The sequence below is a fragment of the Diabrotica virgifera genome, chromosome 2 (genome assembly GCF_917563875.1).
Source record: "Diabrotica virgifera virgifera chromosome 2, PGI_DIABVI_V3a".
In the NCBI taxonomy this organism is placed as follows: Eukaryota; Metazoa; Arthropoda; class Insecta; order Coleoptera; family Chrysomelidae; genus Diabrotica; species Diabrotica virgifera.
In genome coordinates, this window is record NC_065444.1 from 217,761,200 (window position 1) to 217,781,409 (window position 20,210).

The following is a 20,210-nucleotide window of genomic DNA, read 5'->3' on the forward strand; positions in this document are numbered from 1 at the left end:
TTTCAACTGTCAAACCTCGTCTTTTCCGTTATGTCTAGAAAAAACCTAACTTGATTGGCCTATAAGTGTAGAAAAGGTTCTTAAAAGATACTGTGAGTTAGGGAGGAAATAAGTGTATTTTTAGAAATTAAACATTGCTACAAATTTGCTAAATTTGTAATTTAATAAAACTTTTGTAATGAAACTCAAACTATACATTGATCATATAAAAAAGAAAGAAGTAGTCTAATTATTACCCTCATTAAAATCATTAAATAATGTAGCAGAAAATAAGTTTAAAATTTATGAATAGTCTACAGTACATCGTCCTTTTTGGAAGATTATTACAAAAGTCCTAAAAATGGTTTTAACTGGTTCGTTTGAGCATGTCTACTAGGGTGGAACGAAAAAAAAATGATTTTATAATATCAATGTGTAATAGCGATAGAAAGTTGCCTATAGCCATTGTGAAGCCACCAATAAAATATTTTTTCCAAACAAAATATTTTTAGAGGTGCCGCAAAAGGGTTGAAAGTTAGAATTTTTAGTTCAATTTTGCAAAGGACATCGCACACATCTTATGGAAAATATAATGTCACTCAAATTCAATAAAATTTATACGAATAGATACGTTTTAAATTAACGGTCAAATCTTATCATTGCGCCAACTCTATATTTTCAATAATAAGAGCAGAAATTGATATAAATAAATCTGAAATCAAATGGGGAGGTACATAAGTTAGAGAGAGAAAAAATATTTTAAAATACCCAAATTGTCGGTACTCCATAAATCAGCGGATTAGTTTCACTAATCCGCTTAGGCCCAGCGGGGTTTAAGTTCCTTTTGAATAGCACCCAGAGCAATAGTGACACTTTTACTGACTCCAAAAATGTGATTTCGATAAACTTTAATTGCAATTTGCGCCGTAATTAATCATAATTAAGAGTTGGCGCAATGATAAGATTTGACCGTTAATTTAAAACGAATCTATTCGTATAAATTTTATTGAATTTGAGTGACATTATATTTTCCATAAGATGTGTGCGATGTCCTTTTGATGATTTTGGTTTTGTAAAAAATAGCTATTGTAATGACTTAATTCCTATTTTAAATGATAAATACACACTCTAAAACTACTCTTTTAAGATAATTTTAGTTTTAACTTACAACAATCCATTGTTTATTTTTACTAAAACTGGCAAAGTTTGAACTCGAATTCCACATTTAAAGAAATATTTAATAGGAAATATTTATTTCATTCCTTAATACAATTTAACATTCTGACTACAGCAGAAGAGCACATTTCAATAGTAGAGGAACCTGGATCAACCTTGCTAGGGTATATAACTTCTGCTTCCGGAACAGGTGAAGCTATAAAATATAATGGAGCATTTTCAAGAGGACAATCTTTTGACCATTTCCAATATAACAGCTGTCGGATTTGATGGAACTGCCACTAACACCGGCATTAACAATGGTGTAATTGCTTTTATAGAAAAAAAAAAGCCTAAATAAGCCGCTGAAGTGGCCAATTTGTTCTATACCAATGAATAATTGCCGTTGCATCATTTGTTTTGCACATTGGATGGAAAAACTAAAAATCTTAATGAATTTGGAGGGCTTTTAGGCAAAGAACTTGAAATCTGTAACCAGCTTCATGTGGTTAATTTCGTTCCCATACAAAACAACCTCCCTACTCTAGAGATTAAGGATGATCTAAGCACAGATCAAAAATATTTACTTGAAATGTGCAAAGCAATCTCCAGTGGTGTATACCCTTCTGATCTTTTTTTAAAAAACCATGGGAAATTAGCTCATTCACGACGGCTTACGTTGGCCAATCGCCTTCTTCGGTTATATGTTGCAACAAAGAATCCTTCAAATAATCCGAAAACTGTAACTATGTATGTGATGAAGGTGTATGTCCCAGTCTGGTTTCATATCAAACTGAAACCATGTTGTGTAAATGGATCAAAACATCTATGGAGACTCTTCAAATTTTCACGTTATATTTGTGAGGAACATCTCTAAATAATTGATCCAGTAATTCAAAGGAATTGGACAAGAGAAAACATATAAGGGAGCTAGGTCTGCTGCAACTTTTGAAGGCATGATCGGAACTCATAAATGGTGTTATTAAGTTTGTTGTCCCGAAGCTTAACTTTAATTCCAATGACTTACATTGATATAGATATAATTAACTGGACGGTAGAATAAAATTACTTAGCCTCCTATGACAAAACATAGAACTGACGAAGACTTAAAAAATATATAAGTGAAGCAAGAGACACTAGTTGTCAGGTACAGTGTGTGGATTTTTCTTGTTTTCCCTGTCATACACAGGCAGTGAAAAGAGCCATAAAGCTCGTGACTGATCTTAGTGTCTGTGGTCTTGAAGCAAAAATCGCTTTGTTAGAGCAAAAATTTCTTCCCAAAAGATCATGCCGAAAGTGTGAGACAAAAAAACATTTTATTTAAGTATTGTAACTAAAGAAATCTTATAGCAATGTGTACATATAGCAATGATAGCAATGTTAACTGTTATTAGAAACAATATTTGACTAAGAAATGTTAGTTACGTCACCAGGTTATTTAAAATATATTTGAAATTTTCTGTATTTTTTGTTAAAAACCTATCTTTTCAAAGCTCCTGCGGCACCTCAAGATGTAAGCCTAGAACAAAAATATTTTGTAGTTTTATTGTAGACAAGATAAGGCAACTTTCGAGTGCTATTAGAAAGTTTCATGAAAGAAAAAAAATTTTCCTATCATTTCGTTCCACCCTAATGTCTACCACTTTCTGAAAAATTTCAGGGTGAAGGTTGGACGCGTTTCCGCGTCCCGCGTCACTAACATATTTACGTTGTCGGACTAACGAAACGAGGCTGTAAATTTGTGAGACAAGAGATCGAAAATCTTTTGTTTTTTTTTTATTTAGCTAATGCCTCGACAACTAATGGCCATTGGCATGGTAGGGAAGCATCCATAAACTACGTCGTAAAAAATTTGAGCTTTTTAATAGCTTTTTAATACCTCCCCCCCTCCGTCGTAATTCGTCATTTATAGACAACCCCCTCCATGTCGACGTCGTCGTTGCAACTCACGACCCCCCTTTCATTGATTTTAAAAAAAATCAAGATTATTTCTGTTTTTTTAAATCAAATATGAGGGGGTAGGCGTAAAATCTTGGTCCAATGCTGTTTAAATGCATTAATTTTTTTCGAATCTTGAGAAAACTAATAAATATATTTGAAAAATTTAAAAGCAGAATAAAAGATTACTCATTACCGAGGGTTGAAAGTCCCTTAGAATAAACAAAAGGTTTCTTTTGAATGAAATATTTGAAATGAAAAATCAGACAAAATTTTCTCTTTTTTTTTTCACCCCTGTAACTTATTAAAATGAACATTATAGATGTTTTCATGAACTTTTGGCCCTCGGCAATAATGCAGTCTTTCAATCTGCGTTTAAATTTTTCAAAAATCTTTACTAGTTTTCTTAGTATTCGAAAAAAATGAATGCATTTAAATAGCATTGGACCAAGATTTTACGGGGTATGCTTTCTTAACTGCCTCATATAAATCTTTATATTTATTTTGTTTTGATTTCGATGCCATTTCTTCTAAAGTATAAATACGACTTACTAACTAAATAAAAAACAATATTTTATTTCTATTCGTTCTTTCAGAACTGTTGTTTCACACACAGTATGCAGCACATAAATGAACTAACAATTTAATATTTTTTGCTTCCAGACGTTGTTCTGTATATAGAAGCGATTGTTTAATTTAAACCCAAAGAACAATATCTCATTTTTTGCGGTCCTGTACAAAAGTGCTACCTAATAAAGTAATGCGAAAAGTATGCGATAAAAGTATCTATAATAGACTTATTCTTTTTAATTTTAACAAAGGTATGTATTATTCGTAAACGTTTTGTTTTATTTTCAATTTCATATCAAAAACTATACGTTTTTATATGAATATCTGATACTTTAATGCTGGTGGAAGCTAGTAAAAAATTATTTTTATAGACACAATAGCGACAAATTTAAATATACCAATATTAAACGACGTCGAATGGGCACTCGTACCCCCCTCCCCCTGTCGTACTCCGTCGTAATAAGCAAGCCCCACTTCCCTCTTATCAACGACGTAGTTTATGGATGACCCCTAGGTACGGTGAATTTTTGCAGTTAGGTACCTAGTGTCATGTGTAGTATGTGTGTTGAGTAAGTGTCTTGTTACTTTGCAAAGTCGACGTCATTGTCTTTGCAAAGAGACACTAATTGTATCCGAACGTCTGCGGCCCCTCTGGTGAGTACCGATCCTACAAGAACAGAAACTCGAGTTTTGTGTCGGACTTTACGATCGCGCCCTTTTTGTCCGACAAAAATAATTTATTTTATTTTAACGTAGGTATAATTTTTCGCGTCAGTAAAAAATTTGTCATCATTGGCTTATTTTTCAATATTTGGTCTTGACATTTTTTTTAATGTCCTTTGTACTGAATATGTTTAGTTAATTTAAAAATAAAATAATTATATTTTTGATGATTTTAACACCCCTCCCCCCCCCCCACAAAATTAGTAAACATGTTTAGGTTTAACAAATATTGTTGCGGCCCTCAGTAATAGTCCAAAAACATTTTGTGGCCCTTACTAAAAAAAGTTTGCTCACCCCTGCTTTATACTATGGTAGATTTCTCTTGCGACAGTGCAGGACATGTATATGCAGGACATTTCGCATTTCTTATTTTTATATATAGATTCGGGTAAGAACGTCCTGCAACGTTGTCCGATGCCCAATTGCCATCGCGTCCTATCATTACAATCGTCCTCTGTCAATCCTCGTTCGCTCATTGATCTTCAAACTCCTTCCATCCACGATTTCTTTGGTCTTCCTCGTTTCCTGTGTTCCGGTGGTATCCATTTTGCTACTTTCTTTGGTAGTCTTTCTTCTGGCATTCTTTGAACATGCCCGTACCATATAAGCTGTTTTCTATCTATGCAGTCGGTCACAGTTTCTTTTAGACCCATTTCTTCCTTAATTTTTCTAGCTGCTCTTCTTAGTGCATCCATTTCTGTGGCTTCTATTTTCCTTATTTGATGTTCTTTCAGACGCCAAGTTTCAGATCGGTACAGCAGTGTGCTTTTTATCATTGTGTCATATATTCTCAATTTTCTTTATTTTCCTATTTCAGTACTCCATAATATTCCATTCAGGGATTTAATTAATTTTCTAGCTTTATTTATTCTACTGTTTATTTCTGCATCATCCGGTCCTTCTTTGTTAAAATTTATTCCCAGGTATTTACAGTCTTCACATCGTTTTATTGTTTTATTGTTTTCCAGTTGCAGGTCAGTAGTTTCCTCTCCTACGCAGAGGTACACCGTATTTTCTATGTTCATTATCAAACCCCATTTGTCAAATTCCTCATTCAATTTTCGTGTCATGTACTCGAGATCCTCTTTGTCATTAGCGCATATTACTTGATCATCGGCAAATTGGAGGGTATACAAAAAAGTATCATCGTCCACCTGTATGCCCATTCCTTTGCACTTCGATTTCCACTGGTGGAGAGCTTTACCAATGTAGATTTTAAAAAGTGTCGGTGATATGCAGCACCCCTATCGTAGGCCTTTATTGACTCTAAATGGTTCCGATATTCTGTTGCCTAATTTTATCTGGGCTTCCATGTTGTATGTTCTGAACAGCCTGTATGAGTTTATGATTGATTGAAGTTTCTTGGAGTACCTGCCATAGTTTCGAGATAGGTATGTTATCATATACTTTTTCTAAATCTATGAATGTAAGGTGTGTTGACCTATTCCGTGCTAGTTTCTTCTCTATAATTTGTTTCAAGCAGAACACGTTGTCTGTGCAAGATCTACCAGCTCGAAACCCGCTCTGCTCCTCTTCCTCTTGGTTTTTGTATTCGTCTTCGATCATATCTCTGATTATTCTTCCATAGATCCTACTTACCGTACTCCTTACTGATAGCCCTCGGTAGTTATTGCAATCTAATTTGTTACCTTTTTTATATATCGATGTCATGATAGCTGTTTTCCATTCTTCTGGGATGCTCTCTCCATTGACTTACTTTGTGAATATGTACAAGATACGTATGTATTGTAATGATATGTATGATATGTATGTATAAGAAAAATTTTACTTCGGCACTTATATGCCCGAACAGCCAGTTAGTTATTTAATACTTCCTCTTAATACCAACTAAAGTATGGACGTAAAATAAATTCCGATCTAAGTCTCCTAAAAGTATTGGTTTGATCTATACTGATTAGACCGGGCAGTATCGTCGCCCCCGCTAGCGCAATTATTCCGATTTTTTCGATTTTTTTGCACAAACTTACTCAAAAAGAGGTCCTTTTAACATATCCACAGGGTGCTGGGCGGTGCCGTGGTCGAAAAATTTTTTAAACAATTTTTTTTAAACAAATTCACAAAAATAATTTTTTTTATTTCCAACAATTTTTTTTAGATAATTTGGGTCATCCTGAGCAAAAAAGGTCTCTTGTCATTTTTCTCTAAAATTGACTGTTGTCGAGTTATACGCGATTAAAAATTTGAAAAATGCGAAAATGGCCATTTTCAAAGCTTCATAACTCGATTAAAAATTATTATTATGAAATTCAAAAAGTGACAAAATCAAGATTCAAATATCTTCTTCAACGTCTTGAAGAGATTTTTGGCATTAGTTCATTACAAAGCTGTTACTTTTAGTTATTAACCATTAGCGCTATAGCTATAGTCCAACTGTATCGTCACACCCGTTAGCGGAACTATTTCGATTAGATTTTTTTGCACGAACTTACTCAAAAGGACTTCTTTATAATATATCCACAGGGTGCCGGGCGGTACCGTGGTCGAAAAATGTGTTAAACAATTTTTTTTAAACAAATTCACAAAAATAATTTTTTCATTTCCAACAATTTTTTTTAGATAATTTGGGTCATTGTGAGTAAAAAAGGTCTCTGTTCATTTTTCTCTAAACATGACTCTTGTCGAGTTATACGCGATTAAAAATTTGAAAAATGCGAAAATGGCCATTTTCAAGGCTTCATAACTCGATTAAAAATTATTATTATTAAATTCAAAAAGACACAAAATCAAGATTCAAATATCTTCTTCAACGTCTTGAAGAGATTTTTGGCATTATTTTATTACAAAGCTGTTATTTTTAGTTATTAACAATTAGCGGTATAGTCCAACTGTATCGTCGCCCCCGTTAGCGGAACTATTTCGATTAGATTTTTTTGCATAAACTTACTCAAAAATAGGTCCTTATAACTTATAACATATCCACAGAGTGCTGGCCGGTGGTCGAAAAATTGTTTAAACAATTTTTTTAAACAAATTCACAAAAATAATTTTTTCATTTCCAACAATTTTTTTTAGATAATTTGGGTCATTCTGAGCAAAAAAGGTCTCTTGTAGTTTTCGTCTCAAATTGATTGTTGTCGAGTTATACGCGATTTAAAATTTGAAAAATGCGAAAATGGCTATTTCAAAGGTTAGTAACTCGATTAAAAATTATTATTAAGAAAGTCAGAAAGTGACCACATCAAAGTTTAAAACTTTGTTTTGTTTATTTTTTTTTTGCGAATGTTATTCAATTTTTCATCAACTATCGCCAAGTTAAATGCATAATATTTTATAATAGAATCAATCGGCAATTATTCTAATTCATCCGCTTCAACAATTTAACATAACATAATTTTAATAACAAATAGGTAAATGAAACATTTTTTCTTATAGTTATTAAGCCTTAAAAATGGCCAGTTTCGCATTTTTCAAATTTTTAATCGCGTATAACTCGACAACAGTCAATTTTAGAGAAAAATGACAAGAGACCTTTTTTGCTCAGAATGACCCAAATTATCTAAAAAAAGATTGTTGGAAATAAAAAAATTATTTTTGTGAATTTGTTAAAAAAAATTATTTAAAAAATTTTTCGACCACGGTACCGCCCGGTACCCTTTGGATATGTTATAAGGACCTCCTTTTGAGTAAGTTTGTGCAAAAAAATCTAATCGAAATAGTTCCGTTAACGGGGGCGACGATACAGTTGGACTATAGCGCTAATTGTTAATAACTAAAAATAACAGCTTTGTAATAAATTAATGACAAAAATCTCTTCAGAACACTGAAGAAGGTATTTGAACCTTGATTTTGTCACTTTTTGAATTTCATAATAATCATTTTTGATCGAATTATGAAGCCTTGAAAATGGCCATATTCATAAGCATGGCTAATCCAATATTCATAAGCATTTATTGGCCCTACTGTTAAATATGAACGGGGATTAACTGAAAGACAAACATTGATTTATTTTTCTTTATTTGGAAAGTTTAGTTTTCTTTATTTTGAGTTAAATATCCGTATAGTATACGGATATATATATGGTTGCATTCTCAATTCAATAAATATGTAGTCTACATTTGGATTGTAATATGGGAACTGGAAATTTCCAATAACTTTCCATCCTCCTTCCACCGGATGGCTGTCGTTAAACAACTTGGAAAATGTTTCTAAAAACTCTGGACTAACAAGATTTGGATGAAGTGCCTTAGCTTCTTTGAATGCTTTCAGGGCATTTATCTCGTAGATTGGATCGGGAACTTTTCGATCTTGTATGTAAACTTCCTAAAAATAATATTAATATGGTTATTAAATTGAAAATGCCATTTGAGCACTCCTAACACATTTAATCTTTTAACATCGACTTGGAGTCGCTATAAATATCATAATTATTATGTAAACCATAATTCTCGATGTAACCTATTTCAAAAAGCTGCTAGTTTCATGTACTAAGCAGAACGTAAGTATTACCACATTTTTCTTTAACTAGTCACAATTTTAACCTTTTGCATTCATTCTAACGTGGAAATACTTCGTTCTAGGCACTGAGGATGATCTGATCCAGGTTGAAAACGTTTTGCAAATCCTTTTGGATGACTTTTAATGTTTTTTAATAAAACTTTTTTATACCATTATACAAACGAAGTTTTTTACTTCTGTATGAAAATTGAAAATGGTTATTCATTTTTATTTACATGTTTACATTGGAGTACGAAGGGAACCATTCTCGTTGGAACTTTACCGCGCTGAGCAGATAGGACGTGAATTATAAATTGTAAAATTCCCTCATCTTCCTTAGTCTCAGCATCCGTTATGGCTTGCAAATTGTAGAAGCCTCGGAGCTGTAACCAGAAAAGGTTCCCATTGTTTTGTCTGGTGGGATGTAGAGTAACATTATGTTGTTTTTTATGCCATTAGAGTGAAAACTTAGTCTTTTTTTATAATATTAATAATTTGCCTCTCATTATTTAATCGACTGATCTAAAAAATATACCTAATAAGAAAATATTGTTTTTTTATTAGTTATTGATTTAATATACACTACGCGCCAGAGAAAACGGGCACCCCAAAAATCAGTCATTTTTGATGTCTCGAATTTCCTAAACCTGTTGTACGATTTAAGTGATTTTTCTTATATGTTGTAGTCTTATTCTTTACCATGGTGGGATGTAGAGTAACATTATGTTGTTTTTTATGCCATTAGAGTGAAAACTTAGTCTTTTTTATAATATTGATAATTTGCCTCTCATTATTTAATCGACTGATCTAAAAAATATACCTAATAAGAAAATATTGTTTTTTATTGTTTAGTTATTGATTTAATATACACTACGCGTCAGATCATGAGGTCACATCGTGAGGAACAGTGAAAGATATGGGCTGCTGCAACTGGTCTTACAGGGAAAAGTAGAGGGAAAGCGAGGACCAGGAAGGCGAAGGATTTCGTGGCTGAAAAATCTACGTACGTGGTTCAACACAACCACTACAAATCTTTTCAGAGTAGCAGTGTGCAAAGTACAGATTGCCATGATGGTCGCCAACATCCGAAACGGATAGGCATTACAAGAAGAAGACGCGCCAGAGAAAACGGGCACCCCAAAAATCAGTCATTTTTGATGTCTCGAATTTCCTAAACCTTAAGTGAAATTTAAGTGATTTTTCTTATATGTTGTAGTCTTATTCTTTACCAATATCGCTGTAATAATATTGTTGCTAGACAGGTAAATTGTCATTGAATACCGGGTGTGCCAATATGACCGTTTAATATATAATATTATGCAGATACATGTTAACAATAGACTAAGCTAGTAATATGCCACTTAATACATCGGGGTGTAACGCCAATATAAATTACGGTGGTCTAGCTATCTTTGTCATTCGTACGAGTATGAGCGTATTTACCAAGAGGTGGGAGTAATGGAACGACACCGACACAGAGACGGCGGCCATCATATGCTAGAGAGAGAAAGCTAAGCGCCGGTAGAGAGAGATAGATAGACCACCGACCCGAACTGCTCCGCGTTACGCTATTTTTCGGACCTTCCCTAATCTATGTGTTTAATATCTTTGGTTATATGACCCATATGAACGCCATTGGCAAATATAAATTTTTTAATTATATGTCAAAAAATGCCCAATAACAACCCCTTAAACCTACCAATTTTCATTTGCATATCTCAACCGGTTTTAGAGCAATAAATAAATCGTCAGTTTATAAGAAAAAATTCAACATTCCGTATCTCGGAAACGAAGCAAAATTGCGGACATATGTTTATAAAGCAAACGGTCATTATTTTTTATTCATGCAGAATTACCCCTTAAAGTTTGTCGCACTTATTTAGAAACACTCTGTATTGTGATGACGAACATGGCTAGTTGTTAAAGTCCCAAACTTTTTTATTATTCAGCATAAGCGAATGAATAAAAAAACAGAATGTTTAGAAATCTAAGGCTATAGTTGGGTTTTATTTTCAGTTTTTTATAAAGGCTAGAATATTCTACAGGATATTGTGAACATTGAGAGAAAAAAAAACAGTTTGATTGGTACACCCGGTATATAATGACAATTTACCTGTCTAGCAACAATATCATTCCAGCGATATTGTTAAAAAATGAGGCTACAATATATTAAAAAAATCACTAAAATCGTACAACAGGTTTAGAAAATTCGAGACATCAAAAATGACCCATTTTGCCAAAAATGACTGCCACAATAGAAAGGAGTGGCGGTTAGGAACGGAAAGCTGTAGAACGCTATAAAACCGACATAATATACAGGGTGTAACAAAAATACAGGTCATAAATTTAATCACATATTCTGGGACCAAAAATAGATCGATTGAACCTAACTTACCTTAGTACAAATGTGCACATAAAAAAAGTTACAGCCCTTTGAAGTTACAAAATGAAAATCGATTTTTTCCAATATATCGAAAACTATTAGAGATCTTTTATTGAAAATAGACATGTGGCATTCTTATGGTAGTAGTATCTTAAGAAAAAATTATAGTGAAATTTGGACACCCCATAAAAAATTTATGGGGGTTTTGTTCATTTAAACCCCCCCAAACTTTTGTGTACGTTCCAATTTAATTATTATTGTAGTACCATTAGTTAAACACAATATTTTAAAAACTATTTTGCCTTCCCATACTTTTTCGAAAAGTCAGCTTTTATCGAGATATTTTGAATATTTGTCAAATCCACCACTTATTTGTATATGGCTAAGTACGATTATGGAGACTTGGTAATAATATGAAAATTTATTTAAAATTTACATTTTTAGGTATATTTTGAACGATATTAAAAAAGAAGTAATATCTCGATAAAAAGTGCCTTCTCGAAAAAATACAAAGAGGCAAAAAAGTTTTAAAAATACTGTGTTTAACTAATGGTACCGCAGTAAAAGTTTAATTGGAACATACACAAACATTTGTGGAGTTTAAAAGAACTAAACCCCCATAAAATTTTTATGTAAACATATTAAAAAAAGCCGCAACTCGATAAAAACTGCCTTATCTAAAAAATACTAAGAGACAAAAAAGTTTTATAAATATTGAATTTAACTAATGGTACCACAATAATAATTTAATTGGAACGTACCCAAAAGTTTGGGGGGGTTTAATTGAATCAAACCCCCATAAAATTTTTACGGGGTGCACAAATTTCACTATAATTTTTCTTTAAGATGTTCCTGCCATAAGAATGCCACATGTCCATTTTCAATAAAAAAACTCGAATAGTTTTCGATATATTCGAAAAAATCGATTTTCATTTTGTAACTTCAAAGGGCTGTAACTTTTTTATGTGCATATTTGTACTAAGGTAAGTTAGGTTCATTCGAACTATTTTTGGTCTCAGAACATGTGATTTAATTTATGACCTGTATTTTCGTTACACCCTGTATAATATAAATCAAACAGATTAGTAATAAATAACTTACATCTTCACCACTGCTTGTCGATGCAGGTGTCGGTGGTGTTGGTGTTTCAGGAGCATACGTGGATATCCATTCACCAGGATAGCCAGCTACAAGTGCCAAGCAAATTAGACTGAACAAAACAACTAAGATTGACTTCATCTTAAAGAATGTTAATATGAAAATAAAATCATGTGTTTATGTACCTAAGTAACGTTGATAAAATATGAAATATGAAATAGTGAATATTTGATAAAATTATATCTTAGATTAGATAAACATTCGAAATTAGTTTAAATAGTTTAAATTATTTAGAGACTAAAGATAGATATCCAAAATATGTCTCAAGAATTAAGACCATATGGGCGCAATTCTTGAACAATCTTACTTAAAATATTCCCCTTATAACAAAACTGCACGTTGCGAAGAGAAAGTGTTGGTCAAAATTGATTTAAACAATTTTTTTAAAAACATTTAGGTACATAGTGTACATAGACTTAAAATAAAAAAATATGAAAAAATTTTTTTTAAGAAACGCTTTTCTTTAGTTACGAGTGACTAAAATTAAACATATAAAAAATCAACTAAAAAGCAAAAAAAATAATTGAAAAATCTAACACATTCGTCAAATAAAGCGTGGCGCGGCTTCATCGAATAAATGGTTTTCGCCCCACGCTTTTCTTTAACGAATGTGTTAGATTTTTTCAATTTTTTTTATTTTTTGCTTTTTAGTTGATTTTTTTATATGTTTAATTTTAGTCACTCGTAACTAAAGAAAAGCGTTTCTTAAAAGATTTTTTTTCATATTTTTTTATTTTTTACTTTTTAGTCTTATACTTTTCAAACATTAAAATATATCGTACTGTTTTTTAAAATATGTATAAAACATGATGTACAAACATGAAAAGTAGTCGGAATCGGCAAAGAATTTTGAAACTTAATTGTTTATTTATGAAGCATAACATAAACAATTAACGTAAAAAGTGAAATTATGTATAGTTCATATAATTAGCTACAATCTGTAAAAGGTTCAAGTTTCTTCATTTTAAAAAACAAGAGAATTTAAGAATTTTCCGTTAAAATCGTTTTTTTTTATTTAAACAATTAATTAACAAAAAAAAATTTTATTGGCTATTCGTGTATTGTTCCCGCGAATGCATATGTCTGCAAATTTTTAGTTATTTGTATTGAAGAAAAGACAGTCAAATTAACGTCCAAAGATTTGACCCAAACGATTGAACTAAATAAAAGCGTTTAATTAATTATTACTATACGACAAAACGAATTCTTATGTTAATTGTAGCACAAAACGTCTCTACATTCCATATCAATTCAACACACCTAATTTCCACCCACTCCTCGGATTTGGTTCTAATTTCGAATACTCATAGTGGCTAATAAGAGAAACAAAAATCCGAAATATGGTTATGTAAAGTTTTCCAAAAAACTCCAAAACACCGCGACCATACTTTATTGGAACGGTTGTAGAATCTGTTCTAATTGAGCTAGAATGCTGGGAGAGGTGTCATGATATGCTATGATAAACAAGTTATTCTAAAACAAAAAAAATATATTTTGATTAAGTTTTTTTCTAAAAAGTACATAATTCAAAATTTTTGATAATATTCCTACAAATACATAATACTGTTGTTAATAACATATAAAAATTTTATCATGGGATGGTGATGGGTTAAACATAAAAAAAATTTTACACATACAGTACATAAGTATGGTGCAAATGAAAGGAATAAATTTGTAATGTCGAGAGCTGACGACTTTAAGGAAAAATCCCGAAATAGGTCGATTTTTATTTTTAAATTGTAAATTTTTGGCATACATATCATACTAGTAACGTCGTCCATCTGGGCGTGATGATGTAATCGATGTTTTTTTTAATGAGACTATAGGTCGTGTGTTAGCTCATTTGAAAGTTTATTTAATTCTCTGTCCAGTATAAACAATATAAACAATAACATAAATCTTTATACAGGGTGGCAAGAAAAGGTTTTTTTAATTAAATAAATTGACAAAAAGAAGAATGTATGTAATTTATCTGTTTCTGGTAACAGTAAAATCTATTTTAAATTAAATATATTACCTACCGTCTTCTTTTTTCTCAATTAATTTAATTTAAAAAATGCTTTTTTGGTACCCTGTATAAATAATTATATTATTGTTTAGATATTAATTACTGAATAGAGACCTGAATAACCTTTCAAATGAGCTAGCACACGACACCTAGTCTCGTTTAAAAAATCATCGATTACGTCATCGCGCCCAGATGGATGACGTTACTAGTATGATATATATGCCAGAATATTAAAATTTAAAAATAAAAATCGACCTGTTTTGGGGATTTTTCCTAAAGTCGCCAGATGTGACATTATAAAATTATTTCTTTCATTTGCACCATACTGTATGTGTAAAATTTATTTTTTTTATGTTGAACCCATCACCATTCCATGATAAAATTTTTATATGTTATTAACAACAGTACTATGTATTTGTAGGAATATTATGAAAATTTTAAATTATGTACTTTTTGGAAAAAAAACATCAAAATATATTTTTTTTGCTTGAGAAAAATTTGTTTATCATAACATCATGCTGTATATATCACTGTAAAGAGCTTTAAAAATGCTGAAAAATGACACCTCTTCCATCATTCTAGCTTAATTAGGACAGCTTCTACAACCATTCCAATAAAGTATTGTCGCGGTGTTTTGGATTTTTGTGGAAAACTTTAATTTTGTATTTTTCTTCACGTAATCATCCACTATGAGTACTCTAAATTTTAACAAAATCTAAATAGGTCAGAAGAAAAAATTAAATCAAAGTGTGTTGATTTGACCTGGAATAGCTCTACGATAAAAACACGAATTTTTTGAATTCGAGTTTTGGTTGAAGTTTTGTTTCGTATCGTATTGAAATATGACACGAATAAACGCCGATTTATATATAAACAAATATACAAGCGTTCAAAATTTGAAAGTTTATTGTTTATTTATGAAGCATAACGTAAACAATTAACCGTAAAAAGTGAAATTATGTATAGTTCATATCATTAGAGTTTTTATTGACTATTCGTGTATTGTTCCCACGAATGCATATGTCTGCAAATTTTCATTTCTTTTGCATTGAAGAAAAGTCAGTCAAATTAACGTCTAAAGATTTGACGCAAACTATTGAACTAAAGAAAAACGTTTAAAAAAGCATACGATACTGTAGTAGGTACCACAAAGTAAACTTTGGGAAGCCCTCGAAACAACTAACATCAGTCTGAACCTCATTAAAGCTGTAAAAAAATCTATACCACCATAATCTAGCAAAAAATAAGCTAATCAAGGAAATCTCGTCAGGATTTGAAGTGAATAAGGGTCTTAAACAGGGCTGCTGTCTATCGCCGACATTATTTAAAATATATTTAGAGCAAGTTTTGAAATCCTGGAAAAGGAAATGTAAGAATATGGGTATACCGCTAAATGATAAGGGGTGAAACTCACCCCCAGGACAAAAGCTCACATCGGCACAATAGGTATCATTTCATGATATATATGATGATTTATATGTAATGTTTATTAAAAACTTTTGATATACAATGTGTGTTTTGATTGGGCAGGTGGGCACGCATCCCAACTGGAACCAGGGCCCGCTGATCTATCAGTACGCCACTGCCAGCAAACCTCAGTTTTGTAAACACGTTTAGTTAAGCAATAAATAGTTTTGTCAAAATTGTCGTCGTATATTTTAATTTGATAAAATAATATTTTTCAGCAACTATATCTCACGGTAACTCATCCTAGGACAATTGAAAAGATAAATAACACAAAAATGTATCTCAAGAATTAAGATCCATTACACAGATCTACATGAATTTTGAGAGTTCTGTACCTCTGATTTTGATTGCTTATGCCTAAGTAAAGAAAGAAAATAGTATATTGTACAACAAGTGAGAAAAAAGACATATTTCTAACGAGCGCAGATGTTTGTTGGCACGAGCCGAGGCACGAGGTGAGGGCCGCAAATCAAGCGAGGGAGAAATATGTCATTTTCTCATGTGTTGTACACTGTACTTTTTCTATGGATGCGGTTTTGTCAAGAGTTCAAACTTCAATATTAAATAATTGATGTGGTTTTACGTATATTATATATGTTATAATTAGAGCCCGAATTTCAGGCACTCCTAGGTTTGACTAGGCAATCCTCAGGTCTGACTGACGGTCTTAGTCAAAGCCCGAAATAAATTACAGTTTCGGCCTTTGACTAGTCAAACCTAGGAGAGACTAAGTTGGTCAGGCAAAGGTCGGAATTTAATTTTATGAAATCGGGGTGTGACTAGTCAAACCCCGATTAGCTATTAAAGTGTCGTAATTGATTAGATTAGATTTAATAAAACGTGATTTTTTTATATAAAAAATTAGTGTTTATTCTCACATGTTGAGGCATTATGGCGTTTAGAGTTGCACAATACGTTAGACCTTTATACTTACATAATTTTGAAGAGCATTTCTTATTGCAGTAGAATTTTATAAAGTCTTGTCCTCCAAATTTAAAATCTTTTGTACCAATTTCTCTTAGAGACAGCTTAACGTCTGGAACATCTTCGAAATTAAGAAAATTCTCTTTGCACTCTCTGATTTGATTTCTTGAAAAAATTGTGTTTATTGATCAGTATTTCGTACCAACCCTATATAAACCGTCAATTATTTTATCTTGTATGATACCCAAAATATTTCAAGCATCTCCTTGGCTTTATCAAAGCTGGAGATAGGTATTTTTACAGTTTTTCCGATTAAATTGGAGGAATTTTTTTCACCTAATTGTTTCATAACATTAGCCTGGGCATGAAGACCTTCAATCGCCTTTCCTTTATTTATACTAAACTTTTCTGTCTGTGCACAACGCATGTATGTAACTTTTCTTTCAAAACCTTCATAGTATGCACCAAGTGTGCTGTCAGCGCACACAACATGTATCACCTGATTACAAATTATTCACGTACGTGCGTCAGAGCTCTCTTTTTGGCAAATACAACAAACCACATCTGAAGAAGTAATCTGCATTGTTTGACAATTTTCTTCCTTTCCTAGTAACGACGGTCCTGCCTGGGGCTTCGTTAGTATTATGGTGATCCTTAGTTTTTTCTCCGATTGCAATAACTTCATTCACAGTTGACGATGACATTTCCATTCCATATGTTTGCGCTACACACACTTTTTTCAAGAAATCAAATAAGAGAATGCAAAGATAATTTACATAATTTCGAACATGTTCCAGAGGTTAAGCGATCTCTAAGAGAAATTAGTACAAAAGATTCTAAAATTGGAGGACAAGGCTTTATAAAATGCTACTGCAATAAGAAAAGCTCTTCAAAATTATGTAAGTGTAAAAGGTCTAACGTATTGTACAATGTACAACTCTAAATGCCATATAATGCCTCAACATGCGAGAATAAACACTAATTTTAGTATTTTCATTACAACAATACAAAAATAATAAACATTAAAATTAATAAATCACGTTTTATTAAACGTAATATAACAAATTACGATATTTTAATAGTAGTCCTGTCGCCAGGGGGGTACAACGGCCTCGTTAATTCAGATGGACTTACTCAAGTTTTTTTTATGTATTTTGACCCGTAGAACACGAATTTTTTGGGTAACAGTTGATCCGGATGTCGATAAGATTGTTATAGACCAAGAACTTGAGGAATCAAATAACAGCGATTTTTGGCAAAACAAAACAATATTTTGTATTTTTTGGGCCATTTTAAGTAAAAAATATTTCTACAAGTTTTTTCGTAGGATGCACAGTTTTCGAGATAAACGCGGTTGAACTTTAAAAAAATCGAAAAATTGCAATTTTTGAACCCGAATAACTTTTGATTAAAAAATAAAATAGCAAGTCTGCTTACCGCATTTGAAAGTTTAAGTCAAATTATATCGGTTTTGATTATTTGCATTGGTAAAAATTTATTTTTTTATTGTTTAACAAAGCTATAAACACGTAGGGTTTCCCGTGCTTTTACATGCGTTTTAACGTATGTAACGTAGAAATAGTCTTGATTGCACTAGTACCTATTCTACCTACTCGTTCGATTTTAAATGAGAAATCATAGAAACATCACTCACGCACTAGTTGTTTGTAGCTTTGTTTAGCAATAACACAATAAATTTTTAGCAATGCAAATAATCAAAACCGACATAATTTGACTTGAACTTTCAAAGGCGCTAAGCAGAATTGCTATTTTATTTTTTAATCAAAAGTTATTCGGGTTTAAAAATTGCAGTTTTTCGATTTTTTGAAAGTTCAACCGCGTTTATCTCGAAAACTGTGCATCCTACTAAAAAACTTGTAGAAATATTTTTTGCTTAAAATGACCCAAAAAATACAAAATATTGTTTTGTTTTGCCAAAAATCGCTGTTATTTGATTCCTCAAGTTCTTGGTCTATAACAATCTTATCGACATCCGGATCAACTGTTACCCAAAAAATTCGTGTTCTACGGGTCAAAATACATAAAAAAAATTTGGGTAAGTCCATCTGAATTAACGAGGCCGTTGTACCCCCCCTGGCGACAGGACTATAGCTTATCGGGGTTTGACTAGTCAAACCCCGATTTCATAAAATTAAATTTCGCCCTTTGCCTGACCAACTTATGCCTGGTTGCACCAACAGATCTTAAGCTCCAGCTTAGCTAAGCTCTACTTATAGATAGGGCCTCCTTGAGTTTCACTTACGTTGCACCATAATTTTAGATTCTTACCTTATCATCAATTATATCTATTATTATATTATGGTATTCTTATTGTAATATATTATAATTATATTATATTAATTCTTGTGATATTCTCGACTTAAGCTTAAGATCTGTTGGTGCAACCGGGCATTAGTCTCTCCTAGGTTTGACTAGTCAAAGGCCGAAACTCTAATTTATTTCGGGCTTTGACTAACACCGTCAGTCAGACCTGAGGATTGCCTAGTCAAACCTAGGAGTGCCTGAAATTCGGGCTTTGACTATAACATATACATAAATTGAAATAAAATACATATACATGTAGGTATTTAATATTCTTAAAATTTATATACTTACGTTATTTATTTAAAATTCTAACTAACAAATATTTTCGAACAGTTTTGAAAGGTAATTCCTGGTAAATTTTGCTCCAACACATTTTATTTGACAACATTAATTATGTTTGTATTGTGCATGTTATTCCACCATGGAAACGGCGATCATGCATTGAAAACCGGCGGAGAACCCGTGAGAAAAAGTATTTCTCACTGCAATGGCCGACTTTTCTCATTGCATGTGAAATTGTTCGTTTTGAGGTTTTGAGTGTATGTAAGTAGTGAGCGAAGTTGCACATTGTATAGCATCCATAGAAAAATATTTTTATCTTATAAAGATTGCTTTTGTACTTACCAGAACGAAATTTTAAATTTTATGAAAAGAATACAAAAACTTTAAAAATGAACAGTTTGGTATTTCTTTTGTCTAAGCAAGGACTGTCTCGTAGGAGCTCCCAAACGTAGTTACCCATTATGTTCTCATTATAATCGCCTTGATACCTTTGTTCGAAGTTCATTACATCTTGGTGAAAGCGTTCCCATTGCTGTTCAATATGCATCCAAGTAGTCTTTAAAATAATCAAAGTGAGTATGTAGCATGTGTACTTTAAGATATATCCTTCAACTCATGGCTTTGAAGCGGTCAATAGTGATGAGCAAAACAAGAACAAGACCAAGACCAGGCTAGTGTTGGTCTTGGTCTTGTTCTTGGTCTTGGTCTTGCAGCTAAAAGGCAGTCTTGGTCTTGGTCTTGCACTAACCGGACTTGTTCTTGGTCTTGGTCTTGCTGCAAGAGTCTTGCTGGTCTTGCTTTTTTGGTAGTAATAATTTGAACCAAACAATTTCGAATAAAATA

General features: G+C 32.2%; 1 protein-coding gene across 1 annotated transcript; it reads right to left on the reverse strand.

Annotated features, from left to right (window-relative positions):
• Positions 1-8,323: 8,323 nt before the first annotated feature.
• Positions 8,324-12,499, reverse strand: LOC126879826 (uncharacterized). Its single transcript, XM_050643120.1, has 2 exons — positions 12,305-12,499; positions 8,324-8,646 (listed from the first exon to the last, which is right to left on the reverse strand). Exons 1-2 carry the CDS (start codon positions 12,440-12,442, stop codon positions 8,362-8,364), a joined length of 423 nt encoding a protein of 140 aa, XP_050499077.1. The 5' UTR covers positions 12,443-12,499; the 3' UTR covers positions 8,324-8,361.
• Positions 12,500-20,210: the final 7,711 nt, after the last annotated feature.